A 20,662-nucleotide genomic window follows, 5' to 3' on the forward strand; every position below is an offset into this window, starting at 1 on the left:
ATCCAGTTGAAGTGATGGCCAAATCTGTGAACAGACCTTCCAGTAATAATAACAAAAGGAGAAACTGTGTTTGTAACATCCTAGCAGACATTTATGACAATTCAGCTACTAAATTCCCAAAGAAACACTGTTATGTCCACAAATATGAATGTTCAAGAATTATCTGAATATATTTAAAATATTTTTTTTAGATTTTCTTTGCCCTACAATTATTTTTTAACAAGACCATTAAATAAAAGACAGTATAATATACACACATCACACCAAAAATAAATATGTGCTATATAGTCTCCAGTTTGGGCATAACAGAGGACAGAATTCCCAAGTTCTGTTGTGTAGATATCGGGATACCTGCAAATTTGTGCTCTAAAAGTAGCACCCACCACTTTCTAAGGATGTGGTGCTGTAAGGTAGAGTAAACCTCCACAGTAATGAAACACGATGTCTAACGCATGGTGAAAATCTGAGCTCATAGTGCTGAGGGAGATTGTTGCTGTTACTCACTGGTCTTACTGAATACTGCCATTTTTAATACAGAAAAATATTAGGGTTGAGAATATTCCTTCCAGTCAATGCAACTTTCTCCGCTTTAAGTGCTGTTCAATGCTGTGTTGCTCTTAAGTGGTGCTTGCTGTTACAGACAGTGCTGTTTTACTGCCTGGGAGTGAAAATACTCCCACAAGAAATACTACTGGTGACTGGCTGTTGCTCTTACTAAGTGGTATTACAGATGAGTGTCAGCTTCAAGCAGGGGACAAGCTCCTTTGACATGGTTTTGTTGACATGTAGAAGTATGAACATATACTCCTCTTCCAAGATTGTAACAACAATTAAAAATGAGACTATTATACATCTGTATGGTACCATTCACCATGATAAAGTCAAAGTCACTTTATACAAATTGTTGATGGTAAATAGCTGATTCATCAGCTAAGGAAATGTAGCCATTTTTGTGTACAGTGTAATGCCTGTTTTAACAGCAACATCCCACAACGGCCTACTGAAAAGGAAAAGTACCTCATCCACCACTGGAACTGCTGGCAAAATTTAGAGTTGGAAAGATAAAATTATCTGAATTTAAATGAGTTCTAACGTCTTCAGCAAACACCACTCCTTTTATTGAAAGAGATAATGGGATTTTATTTAATGACTTCAAGTGGCCTGGGTCTCAGTTTTATGTCCTACCAGAAAGGCAGTCTTTCTAGCAGTTCACTGGTCCTTAAACACCAGGTGAAAAGCAGAGGTTAATGGAGAAGATTTAATACTGAAGACCCAAATCCACCCTTGATTTTTTTTCCTTTGGAGATTTCTGGAAGCTCTGACCCAGCTCAACAAGTACAAATGTTTGCACATAGCAGGAAACTTCATTGCACTGTCACATTAACTACAGGCTCTTTAATGATGCAAAATTTTGACCAATGTCTAACACATTGTACCCGCTGAGAATAAATTAACATAAAGGAAAAGCAAATTAATTTGCCCTCTAAGAATCTATTTTGTTAAATGCTCTAGGGAGCTATTAAATTAAGCTTGCTGCATGCTGTACACACATTGCAGAAACAATTTCAATAGGCAATTCCAGGCAGTGCATATGTAACCACAAACTTTTCAAGGACTATTTGCTTCTGGGTCACTATGTTTAGCTGGAAAGCTTACTTTTCTTTGCCATGGGAGGAAAACCATTTAGATCTTCTTGTTCTGTAACATCATGATCAGAGCTATCATGGGAATTGTCCTTCATGACACTGTAGTATACTGGGATGTTATACTGAGTGGTGTTTTCAGTCCTTTTCTGCTCACATTTGCATAATTTTCGGAAAGCAGCTCTAAATTTCTGAGACATCAGGTTGTAAATGATGGGATTGATGGCGCTGTTCAGGTAGATGCACATCCTACAGAAGAGGAGGAACCAGATGTTCAGGTAAGGAGGGTCCATGAAGGAGTTGACCACGACCAATGTGCGATAAGGCATCCATAGGACAGCAAAGAGGATCACTACCACAGCCAACATCTTGGTAACCTTGAAGGTTAAGGGAGGGGGGGAAAAGAGAAGCTGATGTTACATCTTCTCTAACAGAATCTTTCAACTTTAAAAACTATATAAAATATCACTTCAAGGACTGTGCATCACCTAAGCTTTATTTCCCCTTTATTTTAAAGGCTTACAGTGGTACACAGATATTGAGCAACTTCTCTGCATTTCACCCCATGGGAACCTATTTGATACAAGTAATAGTTTTGTGGTGGGTGTCCCATCATCATTCAAGACATTTAAAACCCTGTTAAGAACAATCTTCCTTCGACGGAGATGAACTGGAAATGCCCAAGGAGGTCAGAATTTCTATGATTGAATGCAATTTTGAAAATTGCTTTTAACAACAACATTTGATGGGGAATCTATCTTATCTGCAGAGCTGAAAGCCCAAGCAAGAGGCACTGAAATTACTTTGCAGATATAATGGCTTGTTCAGACCCCATTGGCTTTCTGCTCAGTTTAAACAGTTCAAATACAAACGATTCTGCCAGACACTGGTGTTAGAGTACCCAGTGTCTTGCATAAATTCCCAGTCTCTTCAGACAAAAGGGGTAAGGGGGGAGGTTGCATAAAGTAGTTAATTAACATTGTTTTAAAAAGATGCCACATACTAGGAAAGTGCAATGTTGACTCAACAGAAACAAGAAAGTATTGAGAATCCAAAGCTATTCTCTCTCTCTCATATATTTTGAACCTTTTTACTTGTATTGGAATTCCACAATAATACTAATCAGTTACAGGCAACTGTTTCCCTGGTTGATGATTATTATTTGTTCGGCACTTATTTATTGGATACACAGGATGCAAAGCACATGTTTATAACAGCAGTGAGTGTGTATTCAAGGTAAATGCACCCCTAAATGTTAAAAAAAGAGAAAAAAGGGTGCGTGTAATTTTTCTTCTGAGAGCACATTTCTGTCAAGTTCATATCCTCTTTTCTGGTTCTTTGAAAATATGTTTTTTACTTGGTTACAGGTATCATATTCCTCTATAATGCTTGCTGCTAGAATTTCGATTGGTGAAATGTTGCAAAGTGGCACCTGGAACTGAAAGGGATTACAACCAGGCTTGGAAGCCAGAGGAAGCCTTGTGCATGCAACTTCATGGTGGCACAAGGACACTTCTTGTGCCTGGGCCATGTAGAATGTGCTATCTTCTGCCCATAGAGAGGGTGTGTTTCAGGTCAGTGATGCACAATAACAGAGCAGCAAAATAGATGCCCACATAACTCACACTGATGATCCAGGAATAAAGAATTCTGCTTCTGTCTGCAGAGGCATCAAAGCAACAAAATACAGGATAAGTGCCCCAAGCACTTTTTGCAATTGCCACATAACTATGTATAGCAATGACAAGGTTTCTCTTCCCCATCTTTAAATATGTATGTAAAATATATATTCCATTATATACTAATTTAACATATAACATATTGATTAATTCCCAAATAAATTACAAGACAGTTTGCAAAGATTTGCTATTTACCACTGCAGGTGATGGGAGATGCATGATGTCCTGAGGATGAGGATGAGGAGGAGGATGGGCTTTACCAATTCCAAAAATGGTAATCTTGAGGATGAATATTTGCATGTGCCAACCAGGATGTTGCAATCAATAATGACAATGAGGGTGCTGAACCTGATGCTAACGATTTTAATAGCTTAAAAAAATCAACATAAGAAATATTGTTACAGCAATTAACTGGGGTAAACCACTCCACATAATGAGGAACAAAGCATCCCTCTAGAAAAGTAGTGGTCAGCATAGAGAATCAGCCCAGCATAGAGACAAATGCACACAGAACACAGAGAGTTCCCAAGTTATGCGCTGTGTGTGAAAGGACCAAAGCCAGGGATTGAGCTATCTATGCCAACCAGTTGGCCTAGAATGTCTAACATTAGCTTTTCTCTGTACATGGTCTGAATAGTTCCCACTGAGTCTGTGCTTTTACCTGCTTCTCTGGTTTGCAAAGATTCCACTGTTGGTTTGACAGCAGTTTGTTTCTGTAAGAGAACTTGAAATTACAGGTTGAGCAAAGCTGTACAATCAGCTGAAACCTACGGTAAAATGCAACCAACTGCCTGTCTGAGGCAACCCTGAGTTCAGTTTCATTCAACATTGTATTCACCTCTACAAATATTTGTTTTACTTAGACTGGTCTCCTCTGTGCATAGAACAGACTATGCTTCTTATTAATTTGACTAAAGACAAGCACCCTTGTTCTGTTTGAACATACATTAAAGGGATTGTTTTCCACTAAGATAAGCAGAAAAATGAGTATTAGAGATCTGGGGCTTGGTCCAAACCCATTGAAATTAATCAGGGTTTTTCCATTGACTTAAGCAAGATTTGGATCAAGCCTGTGCTGGAAAGATGCCTGGGAGAGTGAAGCAAGTGGCTACAGAACACAGTGACTAATCATCCTTTCTTTGTAATTGTAATTAAACAACTGAAGTACAGTAAGCTCTAAATCTTGGCTATGAGTGTTAAATGGGGAGTGTAAGGAGGGCTTTTAAGTGAGAGAAAAAGTATAAAGCAGGTTGGATAACTACTTGATAATGTCTGATGACTTATGAAAGAAATGGTAGAAAACAGTTATAAGATGCTACAGCTGTGATCTGGTAGCATGTTGCACTGAACATACACTGGCAATAAATAACCATAAGGCACAGATCAATTGCGAACCAGGCCTGGTACTGATCTGCTAAAGCAATTTTAAGCAACAGTGATACACCCTGCCTTTTTACATTGAGGAAAGCAAAGACATACAGTGGAAAAAATAGTCATTGGGGGTCCCTAGTTCACTGTTTAATAGGGGGCAGGTGGGGGCTGGAGAGGAAGCCAGTCGAATCATGAGAGATGGTGTCAGCTGTCCACTTTCTTAGACTAAAGGAGGAAAGCACCTGTTCCTATACTAAGTACAACTCTGTTCTTTAGTAGGCGGGAGCTGTTTTACTGACTACAGGAAGTTGTTGCAAAGCAGGACGGGCTTAAGGGGTTGATAGATTTAACATTTTCTAACATCTTAAATTCTCCTCATCATATTTCAATTAAAAATAAGCCTAATCTACCACATAGGTGGGCATGTGTAAGAGGGAGGTTGGGGGAGTATATCTGTGAAAATGAAAATGTCCTTGAGCTGGTCCCAAACTACAACTGAATCATGCTCTTAGGGAACCTAAACGAGAAGTCTAACTGTTATCTTACTAGAGAGCGTTGGTGAAATTAGACAAAATGCTCCAAAGAACATTGGTAAACTCCATCTAAAAGCCATTCAGCCTCATTTACAGTGCAGAGATACTTACCTTTAACCTGAAAGAAGGAGAGTGGGTGACAGTAAGGGCTCTGGTAGTTAGAAAGATCAACAAGGATCTCTAAACAGCTCAGATGGCAATTGTGTTTGATCCCAGATAGTAGAGATGAGTGAGTCAGACACATACCAAGAGAGAAGGATCAGATAAAACATCTGAGTTGGAGCTTTTTTCTAGTCTAAGTAACTCCCTCCTACAATAATCTTTCACTTCCAGAAACTCAGCTGTCTCCTTTGACTACAACTACCAGCAATCAGCACCATGGGTAAAGGGTCTGCCCTCCTCTCACACAGAAGCATTTGCTGTGGTATCTTTGCTTTATTATTATAATAAGGCAAAAAGTTACTGGTAATCTCCAACTCATGGCCATCTCCTTGTCCCACATGGGATGTCTTGAGCATAAAAAGCACTATTGTTCACTTATTAAATATCTCTAAGTGTTTACTTACCACTTACTAAATATCTGTAAGCAAAAGAAAATGACACTTTTGAGCCTCACTTTGTCTAGATATATAGGGTATTTTGCAGCGTGCATAGACTGCACCGTATAAACCCTAAATATATCCAGGATGTGAAGGCAAAGTCTAGTCCTAGCATGTTGATGTCACAGTTGTGAGCAGCCCTAACAACCTAGAGGTGGTGTCTGTGGGTGTTCAATGACCATGCTTGCACTGCCCTTTGAAATCAAAGGGAAAGGGAAGGATAGGTCACCTGCCCATCATTCCTCACAGCCCTCTCACCCTCCCTTCAGATTGGCTCTGGTGTTTTATCTGTCAGTCACTCAGGGTTAGTGAAATAATAGAGACCATAAAGGCATTTTTAAAGTGTAGACAGGAACAAGTATTATAGTTGCCTCCAAGTACTCTGTTTGCTGACTCAATGTCAAGTGTATACATGTTGGTAGGAGCATAAGTACATGCAGGAAGAGACGTTCGTAAAATGTCTCTCTTAAATGCCTTCTGCATTCCTATTCCTTCAACAAGGTTCTTCTCTGTGGGATGTACTGATTTCCTCGTAGTCAGCTCCACACAAAATAATCACAAAATTGTCCTCACCTAAACCTCACACCATTCTCGTAGTAAAGCAGAAATTCAGAGGGAAGTTTTCCAAAAACCATTACACACACAATATACAACATCTAATTCTAATGTCTGGAATGATGAGAGCTGTTTGCTGTAATGAGCTAATCCACAACCATCTCTTTTAAAGCCTGTGCCAAAGAAAAGTGGCAGAATTTATTCCACTGGGAAGCCCTAAGGATGAAGTCCATTTTAATTTACAGAACAACTGCACTCCAAGCTGGGGTTCTCAAACCGTGCTTGAATTGGCACCTTGGGTTCCAATGCAGCTCCTGGCAGGGCTTTTACCTCTTTGTATTATGAAAATGTTTCCACTGGTTCCAGGTTCACAGCTTACATTATACAGCAATCATTGAGGTTAGTGTGACCAGCTTATTTTGAAGAGATTGCTTTCGCTTTGCAGTCCCATTCAGCATCTCCTTCCCTGCTGAATGTCACCTAAAGAAGACCTCCAGAGTGTGGTGGCTTCCCATCACCCCTTTCTTCTGCCACAGTCCTGTTTTAAGTAACTGCTTCTGAGACTGTGAATGTCATCCTGTTTCCTTTCATTTACCCTAGTGTCCACAGATATCTGCTCTCTTACCTTTATTTCATCTTAGACCATCAGCCTCACTTTATACATAAAGGTATATATGCATCCTTGGAGCATTTTAAACTAGGCTGTAGTGATTTAAAGAAATTCTACTGCCTTTCTTATCACTATTATTATCTGATAAAATAATCTTATTTTTTTTTATCTATCAGATCAGATATTTATAAACACCTGATAAACACATCATTTCCATAGATCTATAAACCAAGTAAGGCCTGAGACTTTTGCTTGTCCCTGCTTTGGGCTTTTGTATTAATGGCCTGGAAGCAGAGGGGTTAATGTATCTTGTTATGTCTCCACAGGCTATTGACGCTTCCTTATGTCTTTTATATGTCTCATGAGAAGAGCCCAGCACTTGTAAACCCTATAAGATAGCAAGGGAAGCTAACAACAAAACTTCCATTCATGTCAGCAGTGCAGGATCAAATCCTACATCGGGGTCAGCAACATTTGGGCAAGGTGCCAAAAACCCCCTCAACTTCAACTTGTTGGTGTGCATGTGGCGCAGGAGCCACGAGGGGCCCAATCCTTGTTGTGGCTGTGTAGCCCCAGCCATTTCCCACACGTACCAAGCAAAATGCCTTTGAATGCCATACTCTGGCACCTATGCTGGGGGTTGCCTCCCCCTGCCCTACATTAATATAAACCCAGATGTTTTGAGGCATTAGCCAAATTCTAACTAATTGGGACTAGAATGAAACTTTCCCTATGGAAAGGGTTTCTTGCATTTTCCTTTTCAGTGTCTGGTGTTGGCCTCTGCTGAAGATGTGATACTTGGATTGCTGCTCCAATCCAATACACCATTTCCTATGTATGTTCCTAGAAATAAAGCCTCAACATGTAATATGGGGCCCTTGACTCAGACAAAAAAAAGATATAATGCTAATCTGAATCTACAGTAGAAACATGCATCAATGTTATGGGTGTTGGGTGACCCTCAATAGTTTTTTTAACTCTGATTTGGTTCAGATATGTTTCCAAAGGTGGGTGACCTTCTCTGAACTCTGGGGCTGCAAAACCAGGCTGGTATACTTATGTGAACAAGATTTCCCATGAGCTTTGAGGTTATGTCCATCTCCAGATGAAACTGCTGTGAGAACAGCTTTGCCTTTGACGATTCAGTCCCTAGCTGGGAAGAATAAATTAAAATTGTAGCCTTTAAAAATAAATGCTTCAAAACTTTTAACAATTTTTTTTAAATTCAGCTATGTCTGAAGCTTTTGTTGAGAACCTGGAATCACTTGTCCTACTAGTGAAATACAACCATCCCTGGGGTCGAATGTGTCAGCCTTTTAAGAGTACACAATAATACCAATGTTCACACCACAAAGTGAAGAGGAATTAATGTCCAAATGAAAATGCACTGGTGATGCAGAAAGGCAAATGACTATTATATAAGGGGATCAGCTATGATACTGTGGAGAGTACATTTAGTCTGATAAAAAAGGAGCGATCTCATATGATCAAACGTTTTGGCTTTGTGTCTCATTCTAATGACAGAGGTTAGTAATACATTTTTGAAGCAGTTATTAGTGAGATTGAGACAAGCTTCAAGAAGAAGGCTTATCTCACAGTTGTTTGATAATGGTTCAAATGGCAAAATGATGCATCTTCCTCTGTCACTATCTTTGTAAACAGCTATGTTTTGAAGAGCTGTGAAACAGGAGGATGCCGTAAACTAAACGCAGTTGGAATCACACGAAATAAAATCTTCTAAAAACATGGCATGAGAGAATGTTTTCAGACACACACCCCATCTAGGTAGTTGTGCCATCCAGGGAGAGTTTTTCCATCTCAGTGCTCACACTGCTTGCTACAAGAGCATGAAAAGGGTGCCATGACAGCAGAACCCCCTAGTCAAACATGCAGAAAAGCTATTTTGGACTTAAATATACTGTACACTAGTCAGATACAGACACTTGATCAATCACAGGCATTTGAAACAATTGGGGAAGAATCTCTTGAATGCTTTGCCAGTAAGCGGTTTTTCTGTGAGGTATATTTGGTGGCTTTTATCTTTTGCAGATCTGTTGTAAGCTATCTGGGGTACAGGATATCATTTATTTTATGTTTGTGCAATATGGGGTACAATATGGGGCACCTTATGGGGTACAATGGACCCCAAGATAATCAAGGACCCTAGATACTATTGCAATATAATGATATGCAGATTTAGACACACGTGAAATAGCTCAGTGTCATCTGAACTCCTTTAACGCCCATCAAATAGGAGGTTATAAAAATCCCAAATATTACACTGGATACACTTAGACATGCCAATCATTCTGTAATTTTCATTTACAAAGGATCCTAGGGGTACATGTACATCAACAAATCACAGTGTGGCCCTAAGGGGACCATTACTCTGTAAATGATTCTCACTAACAGGAGGGTCTCAGGTGCTTCCGCTGAGTTTTGTTTCTCTCTCTACCTCTTTTCTTTCTTTTTTTTTCTTTATAAAAAAGCTAGAAGATAAATCCACAAAGTAATATTTAGCTCCCTAATTCAGGGCCTGCTCCAAACTCTTCCATTATTGTCTTCTCTCCAGTTCTCTTTCTAAAATCTAATAAGTGCATTGAGCTCTAACCAATTTGCTGTTAAAGATGGATGGATCTCAGATATTAAAGAAACATTTTTCTACCTCAAAGGCTCATTGGATAATAAAAAAGACTAATCAGGCAAGTAGTATGAGCTTACAGCATGACTACAGGTAAGTCAAAGTTGGCATTTGAACAAATGATTTGGATATTCTCCAGCTGAGAGGTTGGGTTACTTTGTCTCCTGGCAGATAATGGACGGTGTCACTCCATGGACCTGACTCTCTGTCTCTGATTGATGTCACTGGAGCTGCTGCCAACATTTACTATTCTAAGTGAAAGGTATATCCGGTCCTATTTTCTTCAGCCTTAACCATCCCTCCAAATCTGTAGAGCATTTTCAGGTGTTTTTAATGTATGAAAATGGTTTGCTGTCAAATTTAACAAGATGGCAACAGAAAAATGAGACTAAAAAAGCAGGTTTTAAAATCTTTTCATGCCCTTTTCTTTCTGTGAAAATGGAACCAGGGTGTTAGCAAAATAAAAGAGGCTGCAGCAACTGAGAAACGGCCAAAAGCCTCACGTGCTGGAGCTGTGCAAATACCAAGGGTGCACATTTTCATTCCCCACAGTTTATTTCCCACCTTCTGATTGTTCCCTTTGCAGGCCTCAGCCATTCCCCCACTTGGTCCTTCCCACCTGTGTTTTTGTCAGGTTGCACCTACAACAGCAACTGTGTTACCATCTCTGACCCCTTGTGGGGCTGCTGCAGCTGCTTGCAGGGAAAAGGATATGAGGAAAAAGCTCTTCAAGTGATCTTTACACCATTCAGTCAACCTGAAAGGAGACACCAGTTGTCAGTTATGCTGGTGGAGCTCAGGAGGCACTTGAAAGATGTCTTCTTGCTCCCTGTCTCGCATGCCTCTCAGGAGAGAGATTGACAATACCAACATTTAACTTCTGCAGTAATCCATTTTCCCTGTCAGAGAAGTCCTAAGCAAACTGCATGATTCAGTGGAGTCTGCCTAATTCAATGGATACAGAAGGAGGCAATGAAGTCCGGCAGACAGGGGTAGGAAGCAAGAGATGTGCATACTTCTGCCACTGACTTGCTTTGTGGCCCTGTGCATCTCACTGCACCCTCCTGTGCCTCTGTTTTCTCATTTGTATAATAAAGCACCTTTGTCATGCGACACCAGTTCATCTTTATAAGGTACTTCAAAATCAACAGGTGAAGAGCTCAGTAAAAGAGAGTATAACCATCTCAGGTCTCAGCCAGTGACCCTCATGTGACAACAAACCAGAAAGGCCATAAGAAACAAGACAAAAGGAGAAGTTTTAAAATATTATAAAGGCCTCATTAGGAGTAAAGACGGCAGCATGCCAGTGTGTTTCCAGTGTTGAGGAACACTGTGCCTTGGATGCAAGAGGGGTATCAACAGGTCTTGGGAAAGCAAAGTTACAGCTGAAATGAATGGAAAATGTGATAGAGAAAAGCAGCCCTCCATGCCTGCACTCGGAGCTGTATACCTTTACCTCACCCCACATTCAGCAATTGAGATGGCTGAAAAATTCCACATTTTGAAATCTGGTGCTATAAAAAGAGGCAGATACTTCCTCCCACATCCCACAAAGTGCCAAAAATATCTTATTTTCCAACCAGCTTCACACAATTGGCAGTATCGAGCTACAGTGTTTACAAACTCTATGGGCCAAATTTAGCCTGGATTTAAGCACATAGGATTCTTTCAGAGAAGTCAATGGAGTTGCACTGGGCTAGATTTGGCCTCAAAAATGCAAGTCTTCCACCTAGCTCCTGAGTGCCAGCCTGCCAGTGACAGCTCCACGCCTTCCAAGGAGACCCTCAGTTACTTCCAAAGTCTTTTATTTTCATTTATTTCAGATGCTGCTGTTCCCTTAGAAGTATGTGATCTAAGTCATTCTAGGGGAAGGGGAAAGGCCAAGAGTTAAACAGAAAGGCGAACACACAGCATAAGAAATCAGGCTACAGGACTCTGCTGGATTCAGCCGGAGTTTCACCATCATCTGTCTGTTGGGTGTAATGAACTCCTGCTTAGATTCATTTAGTACCTTTTGCAGTACAGTCCTGCCTGGCAGCCAGGGGCAGGGTAGCTAATCCGGCATGACAAGTGAAACTGCCGGTGTAAAAAGGAGGAGCTCAGTGTAAGACTGGCTGAGAATGGGGCCCGCTTGCCTGCAAGCACAAAAGAGTGAAGTCACAAAAAAGGTGGCAGCAGCTTCCCAGTGGCAAGATCTGCTTCTGGGTTTGACAAAGCCAGTTAAACCCAAATGGGAAAGTTGACCTACAAAGCTGGAGCTGGCAGCTCACTAGGTGTTGGAAAGGGAAACCCCCGCTCCTGTGACTGATCCCCGAAGGAAAGGGCTCTTCGGGCGGTGGTGTGCAGTGAAGACCAGCGGGGGGGTCTGAAAGGAGAGAGGGGAGGAGAGCGCACAGGGCCGGGGAGCCGGGCCCAGCCCTGCCCGCGGCGGCTCGGGCCCGGGGGGGCCCGGAGCAGGGCTGGTGCCCCGGGGGGAAGGAGGAGGAAGGCGGGTTGACGGCACCGGGCCGGCCCGGTTCCTCCGCTCCCCGCGGCCCGGCTCGGCTCGCAGGCAGAGGCTTGCTCAGCACCAGCCGGCTGCGGACAGCGGCGCTCATTAGCAGCCGCGGAGTAATTGGCGCTTGCCCGGCCGCTATCCCAGCCGAGCCTGACACGCACGTTGAACCGGCTCCCATCCGGTGCACCGTGGGGCTGGGGAAGGAGCGAGGCAATGAAGCGGCAGCCCCCGGGCCGCATCCGGCGTCCCCTCCCGGGCCACCGTCCGCCCCGCGGATCCCGGGGCTGGGAGCGGGGGGCTTAGCGGGGCAGCTGCTCCCCCCGCAGGGCTGCCCGCCCGGGCCGGGCGTACCTGCCTCCTGGAGCTCAGCGCGCCCCTGTTGCCCCGGCAGGACAGCTTCATGCAGCTGGCGGGCTGGCCCGGGCGGGCGTGCTGCGGCGTGGCGGGCAGCGGGTTGCTGACGAGGATGCGGGCGATGAGGCCGTACAGCACGGTGGCCACCCCCAGCGGGATGACATAGAAGAGGGCGAAGTCCAGGAAGTAGATGGGCAGGTAGAGGGTCCTGGAGACGCGGTAGCCGCAGCTGACCTGCGCCCCGTCCGCGAAGGTGACCCGCGACGTGTCCACCAGGAAGAACCACATGAGGCAGTAGAGCGAGGTGAAGAGCCACACGGCCGCGATGATGCGCTTGGCCCGGGACACGGTGCACAGCAGCTGGGCCTTGATGGAGTGGCAGATGGCGATGTAGCGCTCCACCGTGAAGGCGGTGATGGAGCAGGCCGAGATGTTGATGCCCAGGTACTGCAGGTAGGTGATGCACAGGCAGCCCGCGTAGCCGTACACCCAGGACGCCACCACCTCGGAGATGTTGGGCAGCCCGGCCGCCAGCAGCACGATCAGGTCGGCCACGGCCAGGCTCACCAGGTAGCAGTTGGTGGGGGTCACCATGTGCTTGGTGCGCAGCACCACCAGCACCACCATCACGTTGCCCGCGATGCCCACGCCGCAGATGAGCAGCACCAGCAGGATGGTCGCCACCTGCAGCTCCAGCGGCGGCTGCGGCATCTTCCCCAGGGTCTGCCCGGCGCTGCCGTTGCCCGGGGACGGGCCGAAGCCCCAGGTCTGGTTGGCCATGGTGCCCGGGCCCGGGAGCGGAGTCCCCGGCTGCGCTTCACGTGTCCTGGGCGAGGAGGGAGGGAGTGAGTCCGGCGTCCCCGCCCCGCGGCCCGGCTCCGCGCCTCCCGCGGGGCTGCGCCCCTGCGCGGCCGACTCCGGGCCCGCGCCCGCCCCCCCGGGCCGGGCTTGCACGAGCCCGGCTACCCCGCTGCCCGCGGTGCCCTGCCCGGCTACCCCTCTGCCCGCAGTGCCCTGCCCTGCCCGGCTACCCCGCTGCCCGCGGTGCCCTGCCCGGCTACCCCTCTGCCCGCAGTGCCCTGCCCTGCCCGGCTACCCCGCTGCCCGCGGTGCCCGGCCCGGCTACCCCGCTGCCCGCGGTGCCCCGCGGTGCCCGGCTACCCCTCTGCCCGCAGTGCCCTGCCCTGCCCGGCTACCCCGCTGCCCGCGGTGCCCTGCCCGGCTACCCCTCTGCCCGCAGTGCCCTGCCCTGCCCGGCTACCCCGCTGCCCGCGGTGCCCGGCCCGGCCCGGCTACCCCGCTGCCCGCGGTGCCCGGCCCGGCTACCCCTCTGCCCGCAGTGCCCTGCCCTGCCCGGCCCGGCTACCCCGCTGCCTGCGGTGCCCTGCCCTGCCCGGCTACCCCGCTGCCCGCGGTGCCTGGCCCGGCCCGGCTACCCCGCTGCCCGCGGTGCCTGGCCCGGCCCGGCTACCCCGCTGCCCGCAGTGCCCTGCCCTGCCCGGCTACCCCGCTGCCCGCGGTTCCCGGCCCGGCTACCCCGCTGCCCGCGGTGCCCTGCCCTGCCCTGCCCGGCTACCCCGCTGCCCGCGGTGCCCTGCCCTGCCCGGCTACCCCGCTGCCCGCGGTGCCCTGCCCTGCTACCCCGCTGCCCGCGGTGCCCTGCCCTGCCCGGCTACCCCGCTGCCCGCGGTGCCCTGCCCTGCTACCCCGCTGCCCGCGGTGCCCTGCCCTGCCCGGCTACCCCGCTGCCTGCGGTGCCCTGCCCTGCCCAGCTACCCCGCTGCCCGCAGTGCCCTGCCCTGCCCGGCTACCCCGCTGCCCGCGGTGCCCTGCCCTGCTACCCCGCTGCCCGCGGTGCCCTGCCCTGCCCGGCTACCCCGCTGCCTGCGGTGCCCTGCCCTGCCCGGCTACCCCGCTGCCCGCGGTGCCCTGCCCTGCCCAGCTACCCCGCTGCCCGCGGTGCCCTGCCCTGCCCAGCTACCCCGCTGCCCGCGGTGCCCGGCCCTGCTACCCCGCTGCCTGCAGTGCCCTGCCCTGCCCGGCTACCCCGCTGCCCGCGGTGCCCTGCCCGGCTACCCCGCTGCCCGCGGTGCCCTGCCCGGCTACCCCGCTGCCCGCGGTGCCCGGCTGGCCCGCCCCTCGCAGGCTGTGCCCGGGCGGGCGGGAGCCGGGGGAGCCGCTGCCAGACTTCACCATGTGCCGGTGCAGCTCCGTGCCCGGCGGGAGGGGCTGCCCTGCAGTGGGAGCCCCGGCCCCCGTCTCCGCCTGCCCGTCGCGGGGGCACGCCGGGCTGCCGCCTCCAGCCCGGTCCTAGCGCCGCTCCGCAGGGCGGGGCTCCCGGGGACCCCTCCAACATCCCGCCCGCGCGGGGGGGGGGGGAGGGGCGGGGGCACGCGGGGCCCGCCCCAGGCACGACCACCCCCCGCTCCCGCTTGCCCCCTGCCGCCGCGCCGTCCCTGCCAAACCGCTCCCCGGGCGGTTGTCTCCTGTCAGCAGACCCCGGGGATCGTCTCTGCCCCCCCAGCCGCTCCATTCCCGCGTTTGTCGGTCACTGTCAGGCTGTGACTTCCCCGCTAGAGACGGGCACGGCCCCGCCCCTCGCGCCCGAGCTCCTTCGCCTCCCGCAGCCGCCCGCCCCGGCGCCGGCGGGGTCCGCCGTCCTGAGCACGGGGGCAGGAGATGCGTCAACCCAGACCAGCTACAGACAGGGCTAAATAAGGAGGGCCAAAAAGCCCGCCACTGAGATGGGCCCAGGTTGGAGGGTATTTTAGGACAAGAGTGTGGGGAGCATCCCACTGAGAGCAACACCCCCGGGGCCTGCACTGGGACAAGAGGGAATCATTACCGCCATGAATGACTGGGGCTTCCTGAATCTGGGGGGGGAGCACCTGCAGAAACCTCCGACCCTGGCAGGGGGGGCACCAGCCCTACCGACAGCATCAGTATCGGCCGTCAGAGGGGCACCACCCCTGTCAAGGGGGCTATATGCATCCCCGTGCACCCTCTGTGAATGATACCTGATTTTTTTTCCATTTCACTCTAGTTTGTCAAAGTATTTCAAGGTTTCACTGAAGCTCCCCATGCCCAGAGGCAGACAAGTGTCCGTACAGTTTCCAGCCGGGGAAAGGAAGAAGGGGCAATGGGTTTCCGAGTCCCAAGCAGTGAGTTGATTATGAAACTCGGAGCTCCTGGCGCTTTGTTCCCTGGAACTCAGGAGTCCGGTTGCTTCCTCCCCACTCTGACACCAGCCAGTGCTGCCTCCCTGGGAAAGGAGAGCTGAAAAGAGGGCAAGTCCTGCTACTTGCCCACATCTCCCATAGACTGGAGATGGCCAGCTGGACTGAGACATGGCTCTTCCTCCAGCTCTGTTGTTCCTGTTTAGTTGTTATGGTTACTACTCTTTTCAGCCTCCCTCTTGCTCAGGTAACGCAAATCAAACCGTGGATGCAGAACAGGATTTAATGAAGGTGAAAAGGTTACGTGACTTTCCTAAAGGCAGTTTCCCCCCACTGCAAAGGCAAGAGTGCTGTGAGTCAGAGCTTTGGAGGACTGCTGAGACAAGACTTGAGCTGGGAGGAACAGAACCCAGCATCTGCATTCACCTGTTATGAGGGTTAATGATGGGAAGAACAGATCACCATTTGCCTTCAGCTCTGCATAGGCTGTTGTGACCGCTTCACATTTCCGGAGGGTCAGAGGTGTCTCCCTAAAGAGGCATTTCAATTTCAGAGAGCAAGTCTGAGGGCTTGTATTGTGTTTGCAAAGACAAATTGTTACCGAATCCCATAACATATTGAGTGGAAGGAAGGGACAAAGGGGGAAGCGGCAGACTTCAATTAGATGTTGAACATGTTCTTTGTGTTACCTAAAACAAAGATGTCACTGATACAGCCACTCAAATTGATTGCATCTCTGGTAAACTCTGGCATCTGTGATGTGCCTAGAACATGAAGGCTGTTCCTTCCAACTGGGCAGGCAAACAGGTGATTCAGGTCCAGTTTTTCAAACATATTTGCAGATGCAGGTTACCTTGTGTAGGGAGGAAACACTGTACTAGAAACATTAGGTGTCTACTGGAGCAGATGCAATGAGGCCAAAAGAGGGCCAGGCTCCTTTGTCTCATAAACTTAGTCATAATAGAATTAAAAAAATACAAACAAAGCAAAACTGCATTGAAAGGACATTCTTTAGATTACAAAGCAAAGCATCCAAAAGTAAAGTTTTCTGATTAACATTATTTTTTTCTTGAAGACTAAATTCTCTTTTATGTTGGAGTCCTTCATTGCAAGATCAGATGCTAGTGTTTCCATGGGATTCTTGCCTTATTCGGTGTTCAAAATGGATGCTGAAGGGCATAACGCAGACATACCACCTATCTAGCAATTCCTGACTTGAGTGCTCAACTTTGCAATCTAACTAGCATTTTAACAACATATTTTGCATGTTTCACTTAAGCATGTTGTAAACTTCAAAGAGACATTGTAAATAATATACACCAGTCCTCACACATATACATTATCAATTGCTTTGTAATGGTTACAGAATGCTTTGCCATTGCTGGACAAAAGCCAGTATTAGAAATGTCAGTCATTATAGCAACAAATAATTATTAGGATTATTGCTGTCCCCTGGTATTTGGGCAAGAACATAGCACATTTATTACACATTTCTGGTTACTTTTGTTTCATAAGATTAACAGAGTAGCTCCTTCCTAGATGTAGACCTGTGGCTGTAATATAGCTTTCATCTCTCTTGGTTCTGCTCTTGCCCTAATAAACATTTCTGTTTCTATTATTTCTTGCTGTGGCCACCATGCACTATTATTTTGACAGAAAAAACAGCTTGGCAGCACAGTTCCCAGGGCAAGATGTCACCTGATAACTATCCAGAGCTGGGGATTCTCATTGTCCCAAATCTGCATCTTTTCCATCATACTAGGACTTTGATTTAATTGCTGAACAACACATTTTATCACTTATTTCTTTTCTAATAGCTGGATAATTGAATTCTACTTCTTACCATCTAGTGTTGTCATGAATGGCTTTGTTTCACCCAGTTGGTCAGACTCTTTCATCCTGTACTAATGCATTACATTTTCAACTTCTCCCCTGAAGATGCCTTTTTTTTCTTTCACTCCTGTCCCTTTCCTTGTGTTGTCTGAAGTTTGTCATGAACTTTTGAGCATCGTTCACTAAATAGCCCTCTTCTATGAAGTGACTGATTCTGCCTTAAAGAGCTGTCTGTTAACTTTATTTGCTAACCTGAAGTGCAGTCTATCAGTTAGACCTACTCGTCAATGGGAATGTCCCCCAGGTATTTCGATAGCCAGGCTGTTGCAAACCCCATAGCCCAGTGTAAGTAAGGAAAGCTGCAGTTTGCACATTGACACTTATTCCTGCTTGCAAAGAAGGTGGTATGAAGTAATGACTGGCTACTGAAGGCTGTAATCAGACAAATTCCCAATATAGCAAAGGCCTTAGTGTTGCTTTATGATTTTCTCCTTAAGCCGCTAACAATTGAGGCATACAACTTGGATAATCTCCAGTCTGCTGATATAATGAGCTGATCCTTTACTGGTAGCACAGTGTGTGTACATGCAGGTCATGATATTCAAGGGCTGATACAAATCACAATTCTGGAAGGAGTGACTATAATGCAAATAGGTTTGCTGCTGTTGATCAGTATGCGGCTATATCTGAACAATTTTAGCAGGTCCTCCATTAAATCCAAATTGGGGCAAGGTTCTCAAGAAAAATCATTAGGGCTCATTTCATCAGGATGGACTAAAAAAAAATCAGATTTAGTTTAAATCAGTTAAAGAAATACCAAAGAGGCAACAACCAAGGTTTTCTTTCTCATAAAAGAGCAGTGCTTTTATTTTCTTTCCTTATTACAGGCCTACATGGCTCTCCCCAATTAGGTCTGCAACTTAACAAGTCAACAAACTGGTAGCAGACTTTCAGGGGTTTTATAAAGGCCTTCCTACTTATGACCCTTTATCCCTCAGGAAGCCCCTCAGGTTGTCTATGTGACTGACAGCCTGTCCATCTAAGAGTATCCAAGTCATATGCCTCACTTGAAGCTAACACCACATCTCTTTGGAGGGGTGCAATTCTGTGCTTTTGCTCTTGCTTTTGTTAAAAACGCTGTTCCTTGAAATGAAAATCTGCCATGGAAAAAGCTGTCACATTTTAAAGCATATTTGGTAAGAAGGTATAGAGAAAAGGCCAAAGGAACGTTGAAAGAATAAGCTCTAACAGTCACATTTGGCTGTGTACATTCAGTAAGTCCCATTACTGTCAAGAGCACTATTGTATAATTCATATATTCTCAGCTGGACTGATACCACTATAACATAGCATGGCTTGTTGTGGGCCACTGTAGAAGAAAGGGAGGCACCAGCTGGCATAGCATTCTTGGACAGGAGACACAGGGGGAGATTTTTGAGGGCACAGATAGGAGTTTAGTACCCAACCCTCATTGCCTTTCACTGGGAGTTGGACATCTAAAACAGCCATGTGTGCCTTTGACAATTTCCCCTAAGTGTCATGAACAAGTTCTCTCAGCCAGTCAGTGGCAGAGCTAGAAACAGAACCCAGGTTATCTGCATCTCCATCCTATGTTTTAACCACTAGTTCAGGCTTCCTGTTTCTTCTCCTACACCTCTTGTGTCAAGGCAGTAGACATGCAGCATTCTGCTGCATCATATGGTGCTGCAGCTCAGCAGATGTACTGAAACAAGAATCTGATATGTAATAAGCCATGGTGTTATAAATGAAGCAAAAAAAAATCTATGTTGAGCAGTGCCATCAACCAACCCAGCATGAAACCTGAAATAGTCTATGTGGGGGAAGTGGCTACAGAGTTATTCATATATTCTCATTTGACTATGTTTGTAACTTATTTCTGATATATCTTGCACTGCAGACTAGAAACGGGGAGAAATGGAAGCTGGGTGATTAAAGTTTGTTTGGAATGGGTTAGGAAGTAGGGAAGGTGTGATGCCAACAAATAGGGACAGTAGTGTCCAGAACTGGTGAGTCTCTTAAACACATGCCAGGCGGCAGTATTTGAGATCAGGAAAGATTTTTTTTCTTTTTTTTTTTAAAGAAAAAGAAAAAACCCTTCCCCTTGAATCTGGAGAAGTACATTCTTACCATTTTGTGTCAAGTATGAAACTGTTTCTGAGATTAACTTTAATATTTTTTTTGCTTTCTCCCCCTTCCCTCTAGGCATCAAAACACATTTCAGTTTACTTGAAGGACTGCTCATTCAACAACAAGTAACCTGCAAATAATCACTGGAATAACTGTACCAGATGACAGCAATACATGCTAAACCACCAACTCACCTGTAGCCCGGATGCCTGTAGAAACAAACAGAATATATGTGTATTAAACACAGATATAACACAATAGCAGCGTTAGTTAAGATTGCCTAACACTTTCCATTGTATCCCTCTTTTTAAAGTTTCTGCTAACATTGACAATTTTAATCTTTCAGGCATTAATTTATGCATGCGCATAAACAAAAATGAAAACATCAGAGCAAATGATATTTACAGGTAAGGTCTGGCCAATCAACTGGGATTAAATAAGAAGGCACATCAATATTTACCACAAATTGTAATCAGATCTGTATATTTTTATAGACCGTGTTTGATTTGTTTTTTAAATTAACTTTTTTGTACTTCTGTACTTCCTAGTGTCACATGGGAACAAAAATATCTACATCAGGAGTGAATAACCGCAGGTTTTTCTGATTAGCCTAAAAGCAGGAAGGTAAAACAGAATTGCTGAAAGCATCAAAATCTTGCAAGATGTTTCATCCCACCAAACCAAAGCAGATTCGACAAGTTCAGAGCAGCCTTAAATGTACATTAGAGAGGCCATAGTCTTCAGTCTGTTCTTTCCACTTTAAAACAGCCTGGCTGACTTGCTAATGGATTTTAGGGGACTAAAATCAAGGAGCTAAATCTGGCTCCCTGTGGTACTGTTCCACAACCTTCATGGCTCCTAAACTCTTTGGGATGCAGTTAAAAATCCAGCTGTGAACTTTTTCTGTTTCTCCTGGAACCATTTCTAAGCAAGTCCTTTTGCTAGAAAGAGCTTGGCTTACTCTGCTGATGGATCCATAAAGTTTTCAGCTGGCTATGAGCTGTGACAGTGTCCCACCCCTGC

General features: G+C 46.6%; 1 protein-coding gene across 1 annotated transcript; it reads right to left on the reverse strand.

Moving 5' to 3' along the window:
* Positions 1-207: 207 nt before the first annotated feature.
* Positions 208-14,783, reverse strand: LOC149856646 (thyrotropin-releasing hormone receptor-like). The gene is made up of 3 exons (XM_090064724.1): positions 14,676-14,783; positions 12,480-13,308; positions 208-2,020 (listed from the first exon to the last, which is right to left on the reverse strand). The coding sequence occupies exons 2-3, from the start codon at positions 13,260-13,262 to the stop codon at positions 1,640-1,642; spliced, it is 1,164 nt and encodes a 387-aa protein (XP_089920850.1). The 5' UTR covers positions 13,263-13,308; positions 14,676-14,783; the 3' UTR covers positions 208-1,639.
* Positions 14,784-20,662: the final 5,879 nt, after the last annotated feature.

This window comes from Crocodylus siamensis, chromosome 10, assembly GCF_052110815.1.
Source record: "Crocodylus siamensis isolate JL-2025a chromosome 10, ASM5211081v1, whole genome shotgun sequence".
In the NCBI taxonomy this organism is placed as follows: Eukaryota; Metazoa; Chordata; order Crocodylia; family Crocodylidae; genus Crocodylus; species Crocodylus siamensis.